The sequence below is a fragment of the Natator depressus genome, chromosome 13, assembly GCF_965152275.1.
Source record: "Natator depressus isolate rNatDep1 chromosome 13, rNatDep2.hap1, whole genome shotgun sequence".
NCBI lineage: Eukaryota > Metazoa > Chordata > Testudines > Cheloniidae > Natator > Natator depressus.
In genome coordinates this window covers 29,688,112-29,712,661 of record NC_134246.1, presented here as the reverse complement: position 1 = coordinate 29,712,661, position 24,550 = coordinate 29,688,112, and the positions used below count along the sequence as shown (strand labels likewise).

The 24,550-nt window shown below is 54.4% G+C and overlaps 1 protein-coding gene across 1 annotated transcript; it reads right to left on the bottom strand.

The window, feature by feature from the left end:
• Positions 1-173: 173 nt before the first annotated feature.
• TLDC2 (TBC/LysM-associated domain containing 2) lies at positions 174-20,051 on the bottom strand. The gene is made up of 6 exons (XM_074970353.1): positions 19,908-20,051; positions 15,255-15,419; positions 13,961-14,113; positions 8,772-8,867; positions 2,358-2,431; positions 174-466 (listed from the first exon to the last, which is right to left on the bottom strand). Exons 1-6 carry the CDS (start codon positions 20,049-20,051, stop codon positions 331-333), a joined length of 768 nt encoding a protein of 255 aa, XP_074826454.1. The 3' UTR covers positions 174-330.
• Between the last annotated feature and the right edge of the window lie 4,499 nt (positions 20,052-24,550).

Below are 24,550 nucleotides of genomic sequence, written 5' to 3'. Positions count from 1 at the left end.
GAATTTTATTTTTAAATCACCCAGTTGCTCGTGAGATTCCATTTTTATCGAGATCCAGTGCTTGTGGGAGCCAGCCCCTGGGGCTGCTCTGATTCCCCACAGGGTGAGCGCACTGATGGGAAAATGGGTGGGAACGCCCCTGCTGGCATCTCTGGAGCGTGAGTGCTGGCGGGGGAGGAGAAAGGAGCACAGGCTGGCAAAGGGGAGGAGAGGCTGAGCACTGCCCTCCGAAGGGTTCCAGACACTGCTGGGAACAACTGCCAAGCGCAGCCAGGGTCCATTCGAAAGCAGTCAGTTCCCATGACCCCTGATGGGGTGGGCTTTGAGGGCTCAGGTCAAGGCCCAAACCTCCAGGTCCTGAATGAAGAATTGCTCCTGGGGCGACAGGATTTCGTTGTCAAATGTCTCACATCGGTGGCTTCCCCCGCGGTACATGTCCCCATCCAGCCACAGGCCGAATTTGCCACTGAAAATAAAGGGAAGACCGAGCTGAGTATCGGACAAGGGCTCCAGTCCCGGGGCTAAGACGGGCAGAGCAGGGGCCTCTCTGACCCATCAGCTAACAAGGGTTCCCTGCCTCTGTCCCCATGTGTAAGGACAGCTAGTGGGCCTGATCCTGCCAAGCACAAGGCACCCCTGCTCTCAGTGACTGCAGGATGCTCAGCACCGCCCAGGATTGAGCGCAGCATGAAGGCTGCCCTTCTACCACACTTTGCACCAGGCTCTTGATGAGCACTAGAGATGCCTTATTTAGTGCCCAGCCCAGCTGCTCCTGCTGGTGCAGTCCCATGCAGAGTAAGGAGATGCACTGAGGGAGCCTCTGGAGGCTAATGGGCTGTACAGGAGCCCTGTGCTCCTGACTCGTCCTGCAGCACCTGTGTTACTGGCGAGGCTGCAGAAGGGGGAAGAGCCCTGCCTGGCTCTCAGACCCAGGGGCAGGATGCAGGGCTGGTGGAAGAAATAGCTTCTTCCTTCTAGCCGGGCACACATGATAGCGAATCATTCAGAGCCCCACAACACCCCTTGCTACAGCCGCTTCTCAGGGCAGCGGGGCATTTTAATGTGCTTGTTTCACAGCTAGGTGAATAGTGCAGAGAGGCTGCGTAACCTGCAAGGAGTGGGAGCTGGAGCCGGAGCCATGCTTTAGCCAAGGCTTCCTGCAGCCATTGCTATGCTCCTTGAGCAGGACCAGGAAAGATGAACAGAGCAGGAGGGGCAGTGCCATGCACCCGGGGAACTCTGGAGGGAGCAGGGCATGGGGCTGCTGAGCAGTTTTGCTTTGCATTCACTTTCAAGGGTTTTTCTAGGCTAGGGAAGGTGGGTGGGGTGGGGTGTCAGCATGGCTAACCCCAGTCCTCTTCCTGGTGCACATGCAGGTTCTACCTTGATTTAGCTGGTCAAGGTCAACTCCAGGGGAGTCCTGGTGCAAACTGGTTCTGTCAGGTACATCCCTGTGTTGTTACTGGCTGGAAGATGGCAGCAGGTAGGGGATGCGGTCAGTCACAAAACGCTGGGTGGTGGCAGAAGGGAAGGGCTCAGCGCTTCCCAAAGCGCTGGGCCATGACCAGGCTGAGCATGTGTTACTCACACAGGGGTTCAGTGCTGGCAGAGGGGTTTGCAGTCGGTCTGCCAGGGGACACACAGCTTCATGTTCTATGTTACCTGTCCCCCCCGCTCTTGGACTGGGGGGGGCTGTCCAGCCTCCCCAAGACCTCCCTTCCTGTTAGTACTGAGTGTCTCTGCTCCCAGGGGAATGGCCTTGTCTCCCCTACGCTTCTAGTGTTAGTGCACCAGCTCCATCACAGCTAGCCCAGGGATGTCACCTCAAGCCGGAAATTACTCCTCCTGCTCCAAGTGTGGACGTACCCTGAGAACAGAGCAACCAGTGCAAACACTTCTGCAACCCTTCACTCACCTCTGAGTGTGGATGTTGCAGAGGGGAAATCAGCCAGATCCATTCATTGGTAGGAATCATGCACTCGACTCCCCTGGAGCCTCCTTCCCTAGACTGGGCTGGGCTGAAGGCGCACTAGATGAGCAAAGTCATTTCCACTTCCCAAGGCTACCCAGCGCAGCAGATCTCAGAACAGCAGCCAGGTCTGTCTCCAGCCTCCAGGAGGGCAGCGTGTGTGAGTGGATACATCCACACAGACCCCTGTGACTGGATGGAGGACTCCGCTTGCCTGCTCTGGCTGCTGGCTCAGGATGGGCTGGGCTGGGCTGTGCTTGGCTTGGAGTACTGCAGCCCCAGCCTTCCCCTACGCTGTGAGGGCAGAAGGGCCCCGAGGAGCATCTAGGCAGAACAGGCCCCAGAACTCTAGCCAGGGAAAGGCAGCTCCATCCAGTCAGCTACATACCTGCCCCCGCCAATCACTAGCAAATCTGCATCTCCTTTCATGAAGAAGGTGTTGCTGCCAGTCCACTTAAACACCTGTAAGGAGAAGCAACCATTAGCAATCAGAGCAGGGGTGTAGGAACAGCTAATTACACCCCCTGGGCAGCACCTGGCACAGGAATGGAGAGCTGTACTGCAGTGTGGAGGGAGCTGGTCAGCGGTGGCTTGCCATGACTGCTGGGGTCACCGGTGCAACCCCGCTCACCAGGAGCTACTTGGCCCAAAGTACTGACCAGCACTCAGCCTAGAGCGTCACTGATCCTCTCTGCACTATGCATTCACCAGCTCCCCAACCCTGACCAGCTCACTGTGAAACCTGGTGTGATGCTCTGTACCCCAGTGCAACACCCTGGCACCCCCACATCTACCATGGTGATATAATTATGATGTATCTTGTACAAAACATGTTATGTGAGGTGTCTATGGAAAAGTTATGGTTTGCTGAGTATGATTATCCTATTTGCATGCCTGTTTCATTTTTGTATCTGAAGTTATGAATACTGATTAAGTATCTGTATTTCAAATGTGTTTGCTCCTGAATAGCTCCCACAAAATAGTTTACATCGTCTAGCCAGCACACTGTGAATGAACTAGTCAGGTTGATGGCTCATCAGTGAACAGAATGGGCCATGGAAGAAGCTTAGCCCCACCTGCTGGACCATCCTGTGAACATTCTAGCCAGAATATGGGTAATCAAAGCATGCAAGGACATGTGACCAACTCATATGACTCTGGACTCCAGCTTGTGCCTGTACTCTTCCACTAACTGTGCTGGGGGCTTTGTTTGGGAAAATGAAGTTCCCTCCACATGGGAGAAGCTATAAAAGGGGGAAGTGACATTATCACTTGGCCTCACTCCCCCCCACAACTCAACACCTAGAGACACCTCAGGGACAGAGACTGGACTGCAGAGGTGGTCCCAACTGGGAAAGGAGGAATCCCAGACTGTATATGGCAGATCGGTGAACTCTTTGTACCATCAGGATGAGACACTGCTTGATTCAAATCCTGTCTAGTTTAATAGAACTTAGATTGCAATTTTGTTTTATTTCTTAGCTAATCTATGTTGATCTGTAGACTTACTACTTGTAATCACTTAAAATCTATCTTTTTTATATTTTAACCTAAAAACAGGGTGTTATTTGAAGTGCAAAGGGAAATCTGCTCAGGAACAGAGGCTGGTACATTGTCCTCCCCACATTGAGGGAGTAGGCGGACGGGGTAATAACATACACTGTTCAGGCTTCTGACCAGGGCAAGATGGCACAGCTCTAGGGTCCTAGGCTGGGGAGCTGGGAGGAACTGGCTGAAGCCTCCCTAGTGTTGGTTCATTGGTGGCTGGTGAAAGCATTCATGTAACTCAGCTGGGAGTGTCCCAGACTATGAATGTTTGTGGAAGGGCAGGACTGGGAGCGGGTCTGCAGCTTGTCACAGCATCACAGAGAGAGAGGGAGCCCAGGCTGGTGAGACAGAAGGCTCAGCGGTTCCTCAGTTCCAGACTGTGCCTCAGGGAAGTATGTCACACTTGGGGCAGAATCTTTTCTAGCTCTTCCAGCGTCCTGGTTAGCAAAATGTAGGCACAGGCTATAGTAAGGGGAGCATGGCTCCCCCTCCGCTCCGTGTGGCTGGGGTAAGCAGCACCCCACAGTGCCCCTCCTCCCTGGCTGGAGTGGTGCGAGCTCCTTTACTGTGCCTGCAGGGGCGCTCTCCGGGGCAGTGCAGTCACCGATGGGGCTGTGCAAAGCCACTACCGCAGCGGCAAACACAGGCAGCGTGCTGGGGGCGCTGTGCCAGCCGACAGCCCTGTCCCCGATGAGCCCCACTGCCTGTGAGTCAGCATTAGCCGTGCTGCCCTCGCGCATGCTTTTATAGCGACTATTGGGATGGTTGATTTCTTCAAGCCCCAGCTCCTGGAGTCACTTCAGCAGCACATCAGCCTCTTGGCTCTCCTTAAAAATATGTCAGCTTTTGGCCCTTGTGGTAGCAGAGGAAAGCTGGTGACTGTGACCCGAATGCACCCCCAGGTTCAGAAACCAGGGGGCAAAGAATAAGAACTGACCTTTGTATTTTTCAGCCTCTCGTGATTCCCTGGGGTCTGACTCATGGCTTTGGGTCCCTGTGGCTGGCGATGTGGCAGGATGATGAATGCTACTGCTGGTGAGGAAGGGGGAGAGTCCCACTGGACTGCGCCTTTGGCCAGTCACAAGTGTACCAGCAGTGCTGGCCAGAGAGCAGATTCTCACACTACCAGCTCGTGTTCCAGTCCTGGTGGCACTTTGTGCCAGGAGCCAACATTTCCTGTGCCTTGCTTAGCAGAGGGTGCGCCAGGCCTATAAGGGGTTAAATGAGTAACTGCCTAGGGCTCTTCCTAGTGTGGACAATTCCCCTAAATGCTGAGGTGGCTCTGAACTCCACAGACAGGGAGAGGGGGCAGGAAATGAGGCTGATAAGGTGCAGGGTTTGAATTAGCTGTGTTGGGGGCTGATAAATCAGTTCAGTGCTGCGGGTCAGAATGGCTTGTGGGAGGTATTGTGCACGGAGCTCCCCAGCCCCAGAAAAGGAGAAAGACGGAGCGAACCCGGGAGGAGGAAAGAGGCCCTAGTGTAAGGAGAGGCTTCTCCTGAAACTTGGCCTGCATTGCCCACACCGTCCAGCACTCAGCCCACAATACAGCAGCCTCCCCACTCCGACCCAACACAGCCGTGGCTGCCATACAGGATCACAAACGAAAACTGTCTTTGTGTTTGGGTTTCCCAGCGTGTGGCCTTAGGAAACGGAGCTGATTTTGAAGTCAGAGGCAGATCCAGCCCCCACATGCAGGCAAGACTGGACTCCAAGGAGGAATTCACCCCTGTGCCAGAGCTGCATGCTGGAGCGTTCCCCACGGGGGCCTTGCTGCGGCTTATGGCACCTTCACGCTGGCTCTGCTGGCATAAAGCTGCTGTAATGCAATGGGAATCTCACCAACAGAACTGTCTGCGCCACAGTTGAGATGGGACTCGGTTTGACAGCCCTGTTCCCGGCTGCTTCCGGGTGAGGCAGCAAGTGGGCTTGGCCGTTCCCATGTGTTATGACCCCCACGAGCCCAGCAAGCGGCTGCGTGCGACAGGCTGAAGGCCAAGGGCCTGAGCAGGTTGGGGAGCCGGGAGGTACCTGAACTCTCCACCATCCTACTGCATTTTGTCTAAGCTGCCTTGTTAGATCATTATGAAAACCAAGGACTTCCCAGTCACTATTTCCCCCTGTCCCAGCAATAGCTGACTTAGCCAGGTGTTTGGGCAGATTCCCCCAAACAAAACACTTGGTTTGCTGAGAATGAGGGTTGCTCCAGTACAGATCCCAGCAGCACACTCACTAAAACACTAGGAAACACCCAGGTACGTTCTTCCTGCTCCTGCCCAGGACACACTGCTCCTTTTTGACCCATCTCTCCAGCCCCCGTAGCGTACAGCCCCCATGCCCCACACCAACAAATGTGCAGCCTGGAGGCCAAGCCCAGCAAGCCAACATGGCAACCCCCTGGAACACGATTGCCTAACACAACACAAAACCTGTGTCACAGATGTTTTTGCTCGGGCTGCTCGAAAAGGTCCCATCAAAACTGTTTTTGATAGAAAATTGGATTTTCAAGCAAATGAAGTGTCTGTTGCTGTGGAAAATCTCAATATTTTGTTAGCAAAAAGAGGTGAAAATCCCCAACATTCTGGTTCAAAATACCACCACAGTGTCTCATGGGATTAATAGTTCGGGTGCCTCATGCTGCCACCTTCTTCCATGGATAGGGCTCTCTGGCTAGACTATATCACCCATGATGCATCACTGCCAGGGACTTCTGTGCACCTCCTCCCATCACCAAGCGGGGAGAAAATAGTGCATCATGGGCGATGTAGTCCAGCCAGAAAACCCTGCTCAGAGCATTAGGTAACAGAACTGCAATGCCCGTGAGGCACTGCCGCTCCAGTCAGAGTAGAAATTTTCAGTTTTCAGCCAACATTTTTCACCACAAAGTTGAACTTTTCAGTGTGGGGGGAAAAAGGCTATTTTTCTAAGCAGCTCTAACTCTCACCTTCATGCACCAAACAGTTCCTAAAAATCTTTCCAGTGGTTTCACAGAGCCACATTGGTACGTAACCTGCTCCTAATCTCCCACCACAAAGCCAGAGTCCAACACAGTGTGACAACAACAATCCAGCCCAAACTACTGTCCGCTTGCCCCAGAGCTACCACCCATGCCAGGCAATGCCAGCAGCTTGCTCAGCATGGCGCAGGCGAAGGGGTGTGTATGCTGGATGGTGAGGTGCTAGGGACAGGGTAGACGGCATGTACAGCGGGAAAGGGCGAGGAGGAACGTACTTGAGGGTTTCCTAGTATTTTAGCGGGTACTCCAGTAGATTTAGTTGGGGATTGGTCCTGCTTTGAGCAGGGGGTTGGACTAGATGACCTCCTGAGGTCCCTTCCAACCCTGTTATTCTATGATTCTATGATTTGCACCTGGGCAACCTTAGCTCTAAAGCACCAAAGGTGTCTTATTTGTGGGAGTGGCTTTCCCAGTTCTTAGCATGTACATAACAACAAGAAGTATTCCCCCCGACCCACAGCACGCATTGGGTATTGCTGTGTCCAGCCATCCTATGACTGGAAAGGAGAAATATTCACCAAACCCCAGGTTACAGGCAAGCAAGGAGCAAACCTCAACTCTGATGTTGGTGAGTGCAGCTTATGCCAGGGCTGAAGCTGGCTGCACAAAGGGGTCTTAATGTTTCTGATTTGATCAGTCACCAAACTGGGTCCCAGGCTGGGGCTCTGCTGCAGTATCTCCCGGGGCTGGGCAGCGAGTGTTGCGGGGAGAGCGGGACATGCCTGTCTGGGGGACACCTACCCGGGTGGATTTGTCAGGCCCTGAGAAAAGCATTATGGACTATTGGGATTTCTTAGGGCCTGACCCTGCCCTTCCAGAAGTCAGGCGGAAACACCTCTGAAGCCAGCCAGGCCGCAAGCTCTAGGGTGTTGTAGGGACCCAAGGAGGAGGCTTCCGCCCAGTCCTTCGGAGACTCAGCTTCCAGAGGAGCTGTGCCTCGCAAGCAACGCTTGATTGTGCCCTCAGGCGCGTGGGTTAGTCTGACTCTGCCAGTCATTAGCAGGAACGTCAAGTGATTTTCCATAATCAGATGCTGAATTAGTCAGTTACTTAGTTCTGTTTTTACAATTAATTCACTATTTAATGACTAAGGAGAGGAATTACTTACTGGTAATTATTCCTACCAGTTAAATGCTCCTGCTGGGTAAAGGAGCCCTGAGGCAGGGCTGGCTTGGGAACAGGGTTACGCAGCCATTTCTAGAGGCAGTGAGGAAGGAACTGGCCGTGCCCTGCTGAGTTCAGGAGGTGCCGGCAGGTTGGGAAGGAAGCTGTCGCGGTGATGCTGTGCAAGGTGTGACTCATGCTGCTTCAATCAGCCACATGCCATGGACTTTGGGCCCTCCAGGCCTCTTCTCACCGAGGCTCCCAGGAGCAGCCTGCTTGGTTGCAGCGGTGGGCACTGACGGGCGTAGCAGGGCGGCCTAGGGCTTGCAGGTTTGTGTGGTGTGCAGCAGGTTGCACAAAGCAGCTGTGCGCAGTGCAGGGGGCTCGGCTCAGCCCTGTGCACTAAGCCAAGCCCAAAGCCCCTGCATGAGGCAAGAGTGCAGGGTGTGAAGGGGTGGGTGGAGCATACAGCTAATGGTGGGCAATGCCCATCATGCTAAAGAGGGGCTTAGTGACATGTTCCCTTCCTCAGAGCAGCAGCCTTTCAAACCCCCCCTGCGCCCGTCCTGCTCAGCACTGAGCAAGAGAAGCACTAAGGACTTGTTTGGATGCCAGGCGGGCGCTCCAGGAGGCATAGGGCCAGCACAGGCCTGGTGCGCCCAGAAGTGCAGCATGCTCTCCCCAGCACTGGCTCGGCTCCCAGCGTGGTTCCCGGTGACACTCTGGGGAAGGAATGTGGGAGCAGCTGACCAGCAGCATGGGGCCTTTAGGGTGGAAGTGGAGGAGGGGAAATCCAGCCCTCCCCCCCCCCCCCACACAGAGTGGCTGAGTGACCCAGAGCTTATGCTCAAATAAATTGGTTAGTCTCTAAGGTGCCACAAGTACTCCTTTTCTTTTTCCAGAGCTCCTGCTGTAGGGTTGGGGGCGGAGCCACAAGGGCACACTGCTGGTGGAGAAGGGGAAGCAGAAATGCTGTGGACTTGCCCTCCCCCCCATGATTGCACCCCCACATGCCCCTGGGCCTGTGCTGCACTTGGACCTTGGCCAGCAGAAGCCCCTGTCTCTGCTCCTGGGAGAGAGAGTCACAGGCTGATTCCAAAGCCCCTGCACCGAGAACGTGAGCATCACTGTTACCTTTAGCTCCGGGGAGAAAGAGAAGAGAAAAGTCTCCCCTGTGCCATAAAAGCAGCTGCTGAGTCGGATGGTGGTAGAGGAGAAGGCCCCAAACATCTGGAATGGAAGCAGAGGAGAGAAGGTCAGAGCACTGCCAGCTCTCGTGGTTTTAACAAAAGTTTTGCTGTAATTGGGGTTTCCTTAAAACCCCAGCTCCCGGAGTCCTGGGATTCCAGCGGAATCTCAGCTTGCATTAGATACAAAATGAAGCCGGAAGGCAAAGAACCCAAAATGTATTATTTTTAAAAATCTCCTGATTTGTAAACCAATCACGTGAGTGATTTCTGAAGGCCTCACTTGTGATGTGTGACTGCTGGGGCTGTCAATTCTGCAGTTACCAGCAGCAGCAAGTGACCTGGGCAAGGTCTGTTACTAGCTTTACCTCTCCAAGCCACTGCAGCTCTCAGGGCAGGCTGTGTGTGCCCTGGCTCCCCTCCCAAACGCAGGGTATCTAGGGCCCTAAGGCTGCTGGAATCTGCACCCAGGCTTTTAGGCACCATTATGAACAGTTACCCAGAGTCACTACCCAGGCCAATCCATGGTGCCGCTGTCCCCTCCACGGTCTCCACATCCCACGCTGGAGGCCCTATGGGGAGGACCAGTGGCTCCAGGTTGTATCACTCAGTCAGGAGGTTCTGCGGCCTGTAACCGGGGCTCCAGCCAAGCTGGAAAGGGGTCGATCAGACAGGACAGAGCCATCACCATCACATCTGAAAGGTGCCTCACCACTTGGATCCTCCCTCCAGCCAGTGCTGGGCTAATCCCTGACACTGGCAGGTGCTCCCTGAGGACAGGTGTCCATGTGCTAGTCAGCTAGGGTCATGCAGGGCTGTGGCTACAGGTACTCGCATGCTCTGCCCACAGACCATTGCTGCTGGCAGGGCTGGCGCGTGGGACCGTGATCACCAGCAGCCCAGGCCGTGACCATGTGAGGAGGAGTCGCTCCGTTGGCTGTGACCAGCAGGCTGTACGGTTACCAGAGCCAGCCACTGCAGGGAGACACAATCACACCCCAATGCCTACCGTGGGCAGGGGACCTGGGGATGGGCTCCAGAGCAGTCCCAGCCCCTTCCAAGGAGCGTCTGGGGGGGCCAGACACAGGATGCAAAAGCCTTGGGGAATTGCAGGTGGATTATTTGATCCCCTCCAACAGCTCAGCCTGCCCCAGTTGCACTGCCTGAGTTACTGGCAGTAGGTGAACTACAGAGAGCCGACGTTACCTTAGCTCTCCCCCACTCCTGTACCCCACAGGCCCTCAGCCTCAGCACTGCCCCTAGGACCTCTGGCCTCCTACCCCCCATGCTCCCAGCACAGCATCTGTGCTACCCCACCACTACCGGCACGGGGGCAAGTGTGCTGCGGTGAGGGGCGGGGAGCCCGCAGGGTGCGTGTGCTGTAGCTGTGGATGTGATATGGTGAGTGGGAGCACACGGGGGATGAGCTCTCGGGAGTTAACTCCATTTTCTTCCTGGGTTGGGGCTGAGCCAGGTGTGCAGAGTACAGAGCTGCCCATGCCACTGGACAGTGTCGGGTTGGTATATTAACCAGCATGTGCTCCAGCTCTGCATGGCTGGACTGTGTGACCCCCTCACTCCCTGCCTGGGTGGCACTGATCTCTGGCTTGCGGGTGCCGAGGTGGAGGGAAGAGTTATGCCAGGTTTGGCTACCCAGGGCTAGATGAGTGGCGTGTGCGGTCATCCCAGCACTACCACCTGTGCGCGCCGGAGATGCTGGGCTAATTCCTCTGCTTGTTTAACTCTCCAGTCACCTCTGCTCTCCCTGGTTCAGCTGGGACAAGAAGTGGAAGTGCTGAAAAGGCTGGCATCTGGGGGGGGCGGTCTCTCTAGTCTGGACCAGTCAGGGAGGTGCTGGAAGGCCTGGCTGAGCCCTGAGCCAGCCTGGGGCATGTGTCCCCTTCACTGATTGGCTAAATTCACTCTGTGCAATGGGCAGACCCAGGGAAACGAGCATCTGGGGACTGGGGACATGCCCGGGGGCAGGGCAGGGCTCCCTGCAGCAAGGTGTGGAATTAGCCTAGGAGAAGACCAGGAAGAGAGGTGGGTCAGGGATTAGCACATGCCTAGGGGGCCTGGGAGGGGGCGTAGACGGGTCAGGTGGCGAGGGGAGACCAGGGAGGGCAGAGATAGGCCAGACCAGCAGAGATGCACTCTAAGGACACAATGAATGTGGAAAGGGATGCTGGGGGAACTAGCAGGTGAGACACGTGGGGCTGCAGGAGGTGCACAGGCACCAGGATGCTATTGCTGGTAGCTAAGAGGCCCACCCTGCGATCCCTGAGACTATGGGAACTGCTTGCCTCCCACCTCTTCCTGGTCTGGCACTAGCTCCCCGGTGCCCGGAGCAGGCTGCAGGATCCCACTGCAGCATCTCTCTGAGTGGGACTGGTGCCCATGGCTGTGCAGCCTGGCAGCTAGCCTGGGTCCCTGGGGCAGGACGCTGCTGCTCATTCACTGGCTGGCTTCTTTGTCCTTTTTCTTCTAATAAAAATCCAGAGGAGGAGGTCCTGGTCTGAGATGGACGAGAGGGCAGCTGGGTGCTCATTAGTGCCTGGCAGGAGAGCCCTGCTGGGAACGCCCAGTTGCAAACAGCCCACGTGTTCCCCAGCAGCCGGCCAGCACCTCCCACGCCCCAGGACTCCGAATGCATCCCACAGGCCCCTTGGGCTGGCAGGCTGGAGCCCTGGGGCTGCCATGGACCATACAGAATGGGGAGAGCCTGGGGCATGAGCATGCAAGAGAAGTTTAGTGGCCCAGAAGTTCAGGAGGTTTCACTCGCACCTTGGTCCAAGGCCGGAGCTTACAGAGAGACAGCAAAAGCAACAACAAACCCTGGCAGAGCTCAGCTACACCACCCCACTCGCCTCAGCAGTGCCCTGCCTACCCCGGCCTGCCTTCAGCATCCCAGCCCTTGCCCCCTGCTCTGCAAGCCCTAGCCCAGCACCCTCCACCCCCTACTGAAAGGCCCCTCTGTTCTTACCAATGTATTGGCATGGCTGGGTTTCTCCCCCCAGACCAAGGAGAGTGCTACCCAGGGTGCCCTGCCAACCAGCCCCTCCTGCTCTCCTCTCCACTCCTGAGGGAGCTTTCTCAGCTTTTACCTGTTTATGGAGAGTTTCCTACCAACTCTCTCCCTCACTGACTCAGCACCACGCCTTTCATTGCAGCCTTTGCCGTGGCCCATGTGCAGTACTGGGAAATTAATATGTTTGTGCAGGTGGGTGGCCAGTGCTTCATACTGGCAGAGACACCAAAAAGCTCTCCAGATCGCCCAGTGTGTTTGAACAGCACAGTTCTGCCTGCCACAGTCAGCAGCATCTGCACTCCCGCTGGTGTTTACTCAGCAGCATGCTGACATAGTCAAATCCCATGTGAGTCTGCAGATGCCGGGTTACTCTCTGAGGCCAGCACAGAGCACACAGCCAGTTCAAAACAATGGCAAGCACCACTGTAAGGTCGGGGGTTGTATGCCAGGCTGCACTGAGCATACTCTGCATTTCGGATCTCCAGTCTGGGTACCGGAATTCCTTAACAAATCCTTCTCTTTCCAGACCTGCCACTGCTCTGCTTAGAAGGGACAGCCCAGAACTGTAACAGATCACACGTTCCTTTCGTTTCAGATCCAGAGGGGCTCCGTGGGCTACAGGAGCGGCTCTCAGGCTTTTCAGATTGGTGACCCCTTATTCATAGTCAAAAATCTTCGCAACCCACCCCTTTACATTAACTATAAAAGTAGGAGTAAAAAGTGGACCAATGAGAACATGTTAAGAATTTCCTGGGCGGGGACACGTTGTTTCCAGGGGTTGGCAGAGGATATTTCAGCTGGAAGGGTCAGGGTGTGTGGGGAGTGAGATTTTGTTGCTTTACCTTACAGTAACAATTTCAGCAACTTGTGACTCGATTGCCCTGTGGCCCCAACTCGCATGTAATCACTTTTTTCCCCCACAATTTCTCATGAAAAGTAATTGCCCCAGTCCATGCCCCCCGCCTCCTCCCTGGAACCAGGGCCAGGAGCGGGGCCGCTGGGGGGGGGGGTACGCAGACAGGGTAAGGGGGCCAAGGCAGGGCCACAGCTGAGGGTGGGTCTGGGGCCAGGGGCCGAGGCTCGAGGCGGGGGCGGGAGCAGAGCCGCAGCTGGGCCATGGTGGGGGCTGGCAGCCATGCCTATGGCTGGGTGCAGCTCCTTCCCCAACCCCCAGCCTTTGCCCCGGGCTGAGGGCTGGCAGCTGGGTCCCCAGCCAGGTGTGGAGCCACAACAGGGCTGGGGACAGGGTCAGGCACAGGGCCAGGAGCCGGGGCCAAAGCTGGGGGTGGGGCCAGAGCAGACCTGGGGCCAGGGCTGGGTGGCAGTCTCTCCCCACCCCACTGGGGCCCACGCCCCACAGTTTGGGGACCTTTGTTATAGGGGTTTCTTTAACTCTCTACTCCTGGGGAAATCTTTTTTGTTGTCCATATTGTTGACATAGTGGCTGACAGGTATTTTGAAATAAATTACCAAAATAATTGAAATTGCCATGATTCTATTGTGGTATTTTGACCAATAAAATATGCAGAATTTTATAATATTGTGTGCAGAATTTTTAATTTTTTGGTGCAGAATCCCCCAGGAGTCCATCTCCCTGGCTCTCTTCTCCTCAGTCCCCAGCTCATTCACTGAGGTCAGGTAAACACATTTGAAGCAGTGTCTCTACCTGCTTCTTCTGGGAGTCCCAGGCAAATGCACTGAGAGCTCAGCACCACCCCCTTTAGTGCAGCTTGCTCAGGATAAACCACACAGACCCCAACTCCCGGCCACAAACCCTCTGCCCAGCCAACTTGTCAGGTCACAGAGCAGAATCGGGCTGCAGGTCTTCCACCCAACCTAGGGACCAGGGCAGTAGCTTCCCTGCCTTGTGTTTCTGACATGCCCTGGATGGAATGGGAGCCAGCACAGAGTGTGTGGGGCTGAGGGGTATGCTTGGGCCCAGAAAGGGGCTTACAGCCAGAAAGGGGAGCCAGGCTCTTGGGCCACACCCTGCAGGATGACCCTAGTGTGCAGGGTCCAGAGTTGTGCTGGCCTGTAGCAGCTGGATGTTTCTCTCGCATGGGAAGCCCAGCCCAGTGCAGTATACAATTCCATTTCCCTCCTCTCACCTGCCCGTCGGTATCTCGGATGACCAGCAGCACGGGAGAGCTCAGCTTGTTCATACTCCTGTACATGCTCTTCAGGCTAAACCCATCCCTGGCGGTGCAGTAGAGCAGGTTCCAAGGGTACCCGGTCACTCTTGGTGGGAGGTGGGGCACCAGCTGGGAACAGAGCCACAGGAGTCACTTCCCACCAGGGTCCCTCGCTGCTCCCTGACCTCTGGCAGGAGTCTTTCCCATCAGTCACTTCCACACCCTCCCTCACCCAACTGCTCCCCGCTGTCCTCTTCTGGGTGTCTGGCTTTGGGCTGGATGGCACCCTGGGGGCTGCATGCACAGAGCCCATCCCCTGTCCCGATTTTTCACACTTGCTATCTGCTATCACCTATTTCAGGGTGAAGAACTCACACAGCTCCAGGGCGGCAGAGATGTTCGGGGTAACATTTGCCAGAGTGTTTGCAGTGTGGGGGTGTGGAACAATCCCAGTGTCCCAGTCCCAGAAGGGGGAACCCCCAGAACGAGGTTTGCCAGGGACATCACCCCTCTCGGTGAACGCGCGCTGTGGTCCAGGCCTACCCTGGAGCTGGTGGAAGGCTATTCACTGAAGGGAGGAATGAGGGGTAATGGTCAGGTCGGGCGAATGATTTATTAGATGCATTTATTGCTCATTATTTTTGTCGTTTGGCAACGGGACTCAGCTCTGCGGGGTGACTTGATACGTGGCTCTGTGGACTCCACATTTGCTGTCTTTCAGTGTGTCCGTATCAGGTCTTTACCTCCTTTCACAAGTACCAGGACATTCTCCCCAGCTGCCAGCCCGGCAAACCCCTGGGCCCTGAGCCAGACAGGGCTGGTCCCTGCTCACCCACCCTCACCAGTGACACACTGTCTCTGGAGCGAATGGTCCTCTGAGTCCCACAGGGCAGAGCTTTGGAGCCAGTTGCACTGGGATCCCCAAGGTCCGAGCTGGCCCAGTGCTGGTGCACGAAGTGCCCCTGCAGGCCCTGTGCGGTGAGCCGATCCAAGGCTACAAATCAGAGAAACGACAGCAGGAGCCTACAGCAGCACTGCCCAGCCTGAACCAAGCCAGGAGGGCCGGGCCGGCCAGGGGAACGAGTTCCATGCCCTGGGGTGCCCACCAGAATGGCTCCATCCCAGTGAGGAGCTGCCCAGAGGACAGGGTGGAGGGGCCAGCTCCAGGCCAGAGGAGGCTCTAGAACTGCCAAGCACGTGGCCACAGCCTGACCCAGTGAGGTTACCTAGCCCTGCAATGGGGTGAGCCCCCAGGTTGCACTGAGCTCACCTGCTGGACCTGCCCTGCACACAGGATGTTGCTCTCTCCATTCAGCACCGGCTGGTAGGGCTCCTCTGGGGGCGATGCTGTTACCCCCATGCCTGCCTGGCCTAGCTCCTCCTGCTCAGCAGTCTCCACACACTGCAGGGTCTGGGCTTCCTCCAGGCAGTCAGTCTAGGGGGAGATGCCCACGCCATGTGGGGAAGAGATAAGGGACCCCAGCACAAAGAGCAGCACTTCCCCCTCGGACCCAGCCACAGTGCTCCTGGACATCCCATCCAGAGAGCGCTGGTGCACAGAGATGGGGCTGGCACCACCCACACCCTGCCTGGTGAGCCCTTCAGTAGAAGAGGGCATTTTAAGCTCACTGGGCAGGGTCCAGTCTGAGCCTCTCAAGGGCCCAATGTGTGGGTCAGGCCCTAGGCAGCGGGGGGAAAAGGTGGCTTTTAGCTTCCCCAAGTCTGGGGAGCTCCAGGATACAGCACTGCCTTTGGAGTGAGAGAGAGCAACCCCAGGGCTGCTCCACAGCCCAGAACAGCTGAAACACACGTGCCCGCCTCCCAGCCCAGCCCCACCCTCTGTCACTGCCTCCACTGGGAGCTGTGGGAGTCAGGGGCATATCGGGCTGTGTGTTGGGCCAGTGCTGCCCCTGCCTGAGGTAATTCCCCTTCTGTATGGTCCCTTTCTGTTACTGGCACAGAATAAAGAGGCTGCCAGAACCGCCCCTCAGTCTGGGCCTGGCTGCCATGTACCAACTCCTGGGCTTGCCCCACGAACCACGATCTGGTTCACTGTGTGCATGGATCCCGAGGGCTCCACACCAACTCTGTCCAGTGCAACAGCTTCAACAGGAGAGAGAGAGGGAGCCCCACATGAGAATACCCCATAGCCCTTCTACCCCTCAGGCAGTGGGGGGACTTGAACCAGGAATCTCCCACATTCCAGGTGAGGGCCCTAATCACGGGGCTAAAAGATGTGCTGGAGGCATCTTGCTAACAGCACAGGCACCTACTGCCAAGCGAGGGTTCAGACCTGCAAGCAGAGAGGGGGCGGTTCTAACTGGCCTCTCCCGTTGGCTAGCTTAGGTGGCTTCTCGCCTCCCCTGCTGGCTTTTGTGAATTGCATTGTGAGGCACCTTTGTCTCCCCATTTGTCACCTAGGGAGCCAGGCACATAATTCCCGCTCTGGGAATCTCAGCATTGTTGCTGTGATTTTGTTATGGTCACTGGCACCCTGCACCACAACGCCTAGCTGACTCCTGAGAACGTGACACCTGCCCTCCCGCCCACGCCCCCAGGCTTCGATAAGGGGCGGGCTGCCAGCATTCACCAGACTTTGTATTGCCACTGGGCAAACTGCCCGCTGCTGCTCAGGTGCTACTGAGTGCAACTCAAAGGCAGGATGCGGACACCCGGGGGACCTGGATAAGGGTTGCATGGGCGATCTTGATCCTGGCATTTCCTGGCTTTTGAGCGCCTGACGTGGCAACTTTAACAGTCTTTTAATGTGGTTTTGGGGACATAATTTCCTAATTTTTTGAAGAAAAAACCCCCCTGAAAAATGAAAATTCCCTCATATTGACCCCCACTTCGGGTCCGCAGCAGGGCTTAGATCTTCTGCTCCACAGCACAGACCTCTGCTACTTGAGCTACTGGAGGAGCTGGTAGCAGCAGCAGTGGGCTTTAACCTCTATGGGGCCCAGAGGAGGAGAAGTGAGTTTCACAGCTATTTGATGACAGCAAAGGAATTCTGAGTTCTATTCTAGGATCTGTAGGGGAGTGTGATCTAGTGGTTGCAGATCCCTCTACTCCTGTTTCCCTAGCCTGTCTCTGCTCCTCCCTCCTCCTCCTCTCCACCATTTTAACCCCTGGCTCCTTCCCCTCCCTTCTCCTATTCTCTCCCCCTCTGCTCCTGTCCACCCCACCCTTTCCGACTCCTGTCCCCCAGCCACCTGCTCCCATCCCCTGGCTTCTGCTCTCTCTGCACCTATAGAGCCCTTAGCCCCATGCCTTTCCCCTACACTCCACTCTGCTCCTATCCTATCTTCCCCACCCTAGTTCCCACCCTCTTCACCCTCAGCATCTATATACTTCCCTTTTCCCTCTCACTCTGCTCCTCCCACGTCCCTGGCTCCTGCTGCTGGTCTCCCCTCACCCCATTCCAATGTGGCTGGTTCCTCCTGCCCACCATGCTGCCGGGGCACTGGCAGAGGGAGCATTGAGAGTGCAGGAGACACTGGCTCCCGGCTCAAAGTTCCAGCACGTAGCACCATGGTGGCCTTAACAGCTGTAGGGGAACAATTGCAGGGATAGCCCACCTCAGCCTCTGCAGTCCTGGGAAGGCGCCTGTGCAGTGGGCACTTAGGCACTTTGAGGGAGTGGAACATGCTCAGTGTAGGCAGAATCTTCAGAGAATTTAGCTGCCAAACTCTAACAAGTGTCTACTGAGCATCTGCAAACTGAGATTTTTTTCATAGTTTTATAACTTGACCTAATTTGGGCAAATACTCAGGGGAAGAACAAAAGGTAACCCCCTCACCCCCACACCACACTCTGGATTTCAAGGCTAGGCTCTAACTCATGGAGGCCCTAGAGAGTCTCAGTTAAACAACTGCAAAAATATTTTTAGCATGGAAATTTTTTCCCCCAATCTCATTCTTGGACATAGCTGAACCATTTTAGCTGAAAGGTTTTTGTTTGTTTGTTTGTTTGTTTTAAAATCAGCCTGAAGCAGAGACCTGAGAACAGTGGAAGTGTCGAGCAACCTTTACTACAGGTGGCACTAGCAGCTCCGCCTATTAAACATTTCTGAGGCTATGTGACCGGCTGTGACAAGTACTTGGACATTGCATAATGTCGAGCATCTGCAGAGTCTAGAAGGGCAAATTATGAAGGCAGAATTTGCTCTTTGGTGTAGTTTTCCTGCTCGATATTGCACAAGAGATTTCAGCCCTGACAGATCTAAAGCCTTTTCACAGCACTCGTGCCCCATGAGTCAGGCAGAAATCACTGCCCAGCCCTGCTTTCCCCTCGCTGGGATAGTTGGTCAGAAACTCATCTTCGCTCCCTGACTCAGGGGAGTTCCCATCCCCAAAGAAAATGCAAACAAATAAACAAGGGGAAAATAGCAGGAAGCATGTCAGATCTCCTAGAGCCCACTAATATCTGCTCAAGTCAAGACTCAGGGCCCAGCTGGACTATGCTAATCCTGAAAGCAGAGTCAGTTGCTTTCCCGACTCATCTTTTCTCCTTGCCTCAGCATTTCCTTCTTGGGCTACTTGCAAAGCAACTCTCTTTCTGCATTATATTAATGAGAACCTGCCTCCGCAAGGCACAGCTCTCTCTCCCCTTGCCTTTGCACGCATGCTAGGAGGAAACACAGTGAAGGATGCACAGAAAGTCCCATTGGCACCAGGAACAGAAAACAATTAGCAAGCAGCAGCATTTTGCACCCCACCTGGGGTGCTGAAATCACATTCCTTTCCAGGCAGAGGCCTGAGCCCTGAAGCAGTCAGGCCCTGGGCCTGTCACTGTGGGAAGCCAGCACCCCTGGCTCTGGGACCCTGTTGATCCACATGCAGGTCAGAACCAGTGCTGATGTTTGGTAAACAGAGCTGGAGCTTGTCAGAGCCACATTGCCCCTGTTTGTTTTGATTGGTCTTGCCCGGCACCGAAGAATCACAATTTAAAAAGAAAACAGATCAGATTACATTGGGCAGCCAGCTGTGACTGAAAAGGCAGGTGGATGCTGCAGGCTGGGCCATGTCCGCATTAAAGACACTGCACAGCTGAAGTGATACTGATAGTGCAAACCCCTAATATAGACACATGACATGGATGTGAAGTGGGGTTCAGCCCAGTGCAGGTGAATCTGGTAAATTGCCAGGGTCTATCGCACCATCAGCCCCCTTTCCGTTGAGGCTGCATCTACACTGAGGCTTGCACCAGATGCAGTGAGAGCAGGACAGACCTCTGTAACTAACAAGCACCCTTCACTTTCCATATTAAAGGAAGGGAAGAACAACTCAAACATTTACACCCTGTGTTGGCTGTCAGCCAGGGCACTTTGCCTGTATGCTGTATTGCTTTCACCCCTTTGTCTGTTCTTTTCCGTCTGCAGTCTCTGCGAGACAGCGAGTGTGTCTCTCACATGTTTGTACAACACCCAGCCTGCCGCCCGTGCTGCTGTCATATCAGTGATGGAGAGTTGCAGGTTTGCAGGTGCACGGTTCAAAGCCAGCACCGGGATTTAGAAATGGGCCCAACCCTCTAACTCAAGCTCTGGATCTCAGCTCCTGTAGTCCAGGAGTGTTTGGAGCTGGATTGAGATGACTGGATCTGGTTCCCCCAAATCTGGGGACACTTGGATCCAGGGTTTTGGGTCAGGACTTTCTCCAGTAGGAGTAGCACCAATCTGAAGGGTAACAGCCTACGCACACTGGACAAGGTCCCCTTGTTAAAATCAATGAAATCTAGCTGGTAACTGATGCCCCAGTAGCAGTAAATCCGAGCTAGCGTCATTGCACCATCTTACAGCTGGACCTGATCAGCCTGTTTCAGAAAGGAAAGAAGCAAGTTACAGAGCACAGCTGCCTGCAGGTTGTTCTGAGTTTCAACCCCCATCCGTCTCCCCTGGGCACACGCGGTGCGGTACGGTACATACCAGGAGAGTGTAGCGGCCCCAGAGAGCTTTCATGGTGTGTGGGCGAGTGCTGCAGCAGGTGCATGGAGCTGTGCTCACTGCTGAGAGCTGCCCAGGGGAGGGGAAAGCAGGTGCCTGCCAATGGCCTGTTGAGAACACTCCCATCTAAACAACGCAGATTTTACTGCTTCCCTCTAGCTGGGCTCTCCCACCTCCCGGCAGTCAGGTCATCAACCGTGGGCGGCCTCTACTGCTCAGGGCCCCATTGGATAGCAAGTGTCTGTGGAGGGCTTACAAGACAGATCAAACCCCTCCTCTCCAATTGGAAAAAGGAGTTTAAAGGGCTTTGAACTCTTTGTAATTGCACATGAATATCTTCCTGATGGAGGTCTCAAAGAGCTCTTCGCAAGACTGCAGTGAAATTGGGTTCCTAACCACAGTGCTTATTCCCTCTATTGCATTCAGCTGGCTTTGTTATTGTAGGGTCTCACCCGGGTACTGAGCTGAGCACCCTGCTTTGGTATTGGAGGACCGGTTACATGTACTTTCTTACTCAGGTTGCTCATGAATGCTGAAGGTGGGTTTATTTTTTTAAGGAGAAAGAAGCGTTTGAAACACTGGGGTTTGGTTTAGTTCTGCTTTTTAAAGGCATAAGAAATACAGCAAGTCTACAAACAGAAATTAGAAAGTGAACCTGGGCAAACAAACACTAAGGTGATTAGGAGCAAAGTCCCCACACCTGGAGGGCTGTTCTGACAGCAGAATAAATACTGTAAGCATCAGCAAGAGCTGCTGACAACTTCTGAGAAAGCTTCAACCCAGAGACTATTTGAGACAACAGAAACACACACTAGTGCTCACGGAACACAGTCAGTCCCACAAAGAGACCCAGGAAACCGCAGAGCTTCCCAGATTTGTCTGTATAGTGCCCCGCTGCTCTGTAGAGAGATGATCTCACATACAGCTCCTCTTCCACTCCACACTCACTGGACCTGTCTCCCCTACCAGTCCCCAGCAGCTGGACCCCCTTTCATTCCTGATCCCTCTCAACCAGACCCCCTGCCTTTCCGCCTGGCGCAGCCCACCCCTCATTTCGCATTCCCCACCAACTGGCACACTTCCCCATGGCCCCATTCCCCCTGTCTGGCCCCTACCTCTCATCCTGTTTCCCATTGCCCATCCTAACCCCACTCCTATTCTTAATCACACAGTATCCCTATAGCGACTGCCTCACTGGAGCCCCTAGGACAGGAATGCTAGGGCTGTGTGAGTGCAGACTAGAAGAGCTCTCTATATCCTATTCCTCTTCCTTTCTCCGCCCCATCCCTGTGATAAATGAAGCGGGGGGAGGAGCTCCCTTTTATAGACACCGAGCCAGCCAGTAGCTATAAAATCCCTCTTAGTAGTTGTTCTCTAATTGCTCTACCTGTAAAGGGTTAAAAAGTCTCACTGTGATGCACAGGTAAAAGGAAGGGAGTGGGCATCTGGCCAAAAGAACCAATGGGAAGGCTAGAACTTTTTGAAATTGAAAAAAGACTCCCCTTTTGTCCGTCTGTTGTTCTCCTGGTGCGAGGAGGACAGGGCAGCAGCTGTGAGAAGCCTGGGCCAGATATGAAAAAATCATCAGTATCATACCTAGAAACTACTCATTTAAAACCCCAGATATGTAAGTAGATCAGGAAATGTCTAGGAAGACGCGATTAGGTTTATCCCTTTTATTTCGTGATGGCTTGTGGATTCCTCAGGGCTAATCCCAGGTGCTTTTGTTTTGCTTGTAACCTGTAAGCTGGACCTCAAGAAAGTGATTCTTGGTGCTTAATCCTTGTCGTTGCTCTTTTAAAATCTAGCAATAGCCTGAGTTCCCAGATGTATTCTCTTTCTTTTTTTATTAATAAAATTGACCTTTTTTAAGAACAGAATTGGATTTTTGTGTCTTAAGAGGTTTGTGCACATGTTAATTAGCTGGTGGCAACAGCTGATTTCCTTTTTTTTATTTTCTCACCTCTTCCCCGGAGAGGGGGTGAAAGGGCTTGAGGGTACCCCACAGGAAGGAATTCCCAAGTGCGCCTTCCTGGGCTCTCAAAGGGGTGCTGCACTTGGGTGGTGGCAGCATCTATCAATCCAAGGTCAGAGAAAAGCTGTAACCTTGGGAGTTTAATACAAGCCTAGAGTGGCCAGTATTAATTTTTAGAATCCTTGCGGGCCCCTACCTTCTGCACTCGAAGTGCCTGAGTGGGGAATTAGCCTTGACAGTCCCTGTCACTTCCTTTCCAGCTCAAGCCACAAAAGAAAGGCAGTACCATAGACCTGCCAGCTCTGCCGACCACCAGCAGGTGCGCAGCAGGCCGTGGTGTGGGGAGCTCTGCTTAGAGCACTGCCCCTGCCCATGTGTACAAGGGAGATCCTGAAGGGACAGCTCCTCTCTCCTGTCCCAGGAAGCAGTTCTTGGAACCTGCAGTTCTTCAGCTTCCAGGATTTGTTTCTTCACCTGAGTGAATTCTGTGCTGGTCTATCTGGGCTCCCCGGAGCCCTCAGAGCAGGTACAACAGGGGCAGCAGCACTGCCAGCTCCCCACACACCACCCCGCCAATGGGCTTCACACATCTCCTGGAGGGACCCCGGCTCCTTTGCCCAGCAGATGCCCAGCTGCTCTCACGAGGCAGACAGCAAGGGGACAAATTATTCTGCTGCTAGTGCTGTGACACAGTTGGCTGGTCACTGGATGGAGACCCCCCAACTCATTTCCCACAGGGACCGATGAACCTCTATCCGATGCCACTGCTTTGGTCATTATGGGTCTGATTTCTAGAGATGCTGAGCATCCCCAGCTCTCCCTGAGTCCGTGGGAGCTTAGCACCTCCAGAACCCTGAATACGTTGACTTAGACGGGAGTCCTACGTGCTCCGCAGCAACAGAGGGCTCTATAGTCAGTCACTAGTGCCGTGAGCTATCCAGGCCTCTGAGCTGCTGTCTTTGGTAGCCAACTAAATCTGTTCATGGAGCAAGCTCATGTCTTGTCAGAGTGGGGCTCCTGCTAGTTCACCAAGGCCCTTTAAGGTCTAGGGGACTTGGCTGCCAGAGCTAAAGTTATGTTCATGTGATGCTCGGCTGTAGCAGGAGTACGCTTGTTGCTGATCACAATTCCAGTATTTTCTGCCGATATTCAATATCCAATATTCCAATTCCACAAATCCAGTATTTGCTGCCATCTCTGATCTATGTGGGAGGGAGAGTTGTTATTACAATATGATAGCATCCACAGGAGTGCACTTACCAGAGAGCGTACAGCTGGCAGGACCTGCCCTCCAGAGAGTACAGTTGAAGGCCTCCATCCTGCAAAGGCTTATGTCTGGCTTTACACATGCATACCATTAAACACATGCACAAATGATGGCCCTGACAGACCAGTGAGGCAGGAATGTGTGCAAATTGTTTTCTCTTGCCACAGAGGACAGGACAAGAGGCAATGGGTTCAATCTATAGAATAGCAGATTTAGATTAAATCTCAGGGAAAACTTCCTACCTGTAATAACAGTAGGACAATGGAACAGACGCCTAGGGAGGTTGTAGAAGCTTCTTCACTGGAGGTTTTCCAAAGGAGGCTGGAGAGCATCTGTCTTGGATGGTTTAGACACAAGTCCTGCATCTTGGCAGGGGGTTAGACTAGATGACCCTTGTGGTCCCTTCTATCCTCTGGTTCTATGATTCTAAGCAAGGGAGGGGCAGGAAAGACACAGGGACAGCAGGACACTTCAGGCATCTAAAGTCTCAGGGCACCACTCCTCTGCAGGGTCTGTATTATTGTTACTTCATAGTAACATTTGTAAATTACCACTGGATAGTTTGGAGTTAATCCATTGCTAAGGATACGATTCAGTTACGGAGGTCACGGCAATCATGGATTCTGTGACTTTACCGGACCTCTGTGACTTCTTCGGCTTCAGCTGTCAGCAGCTGCCTCTGGAGCCAGGGCCAGGGCCATCTGCACCCTGCCCTCCCCACCAGGGCTGGAGCTGTGTCCCCCGCCCCCAGTCCCTTCCAGGGCCAGGGCTGGAGCCGGGACTGTGTGCCCCTGCCCCATAACTGTGGCTGGAGTACTGAGTCCTGCGAGGGAAGGCCAGGTCTGATGGAGCAGCTGGGCTGCTAGAAGTGCACAGATCCACGGGGATAGCATAGGACTCCCCACGGGATCTGACAGGAGGGATCAGCTCTTCAGCAGCAAACAGCAACCCCAACGGCACATTAACCCTCCCCACCATGGGGGTCCCAAATTTTAGGATCCAGCTGCCATTTCCCCTCTTGTCTGTCCTCCCTGTGTCCCTGATGCCAAGGGCTGTCCTTGGTGACTGCAGGGGGTTGTCTACGGTGGGGTCTGTGCGAGGGGAGAATGAGAGGGGGCCGTGAGGTCTGTGTGAGGGGGGGAACGGGAGAAGGCTGTGGGGCCTGTGCGAGGGGGGGATGGAAGGGGGCTGTGGGGTGTGTGCGGGGGTGTGTGTGTGTGTGTGTGTGTGTGTGTAGAATAGGAGGGGTCTTGTGGGATCCGTGTGAGCCCGAACTCTGCCTGTTACTGGCAGGCTGAGGGGAGAATCAGTTGAGTTTCCCCCTTCTCAGGGAAGTGTTTCATTTCATATGTTAACATTTCTCTACCCCAGGCTTCCCCGGGG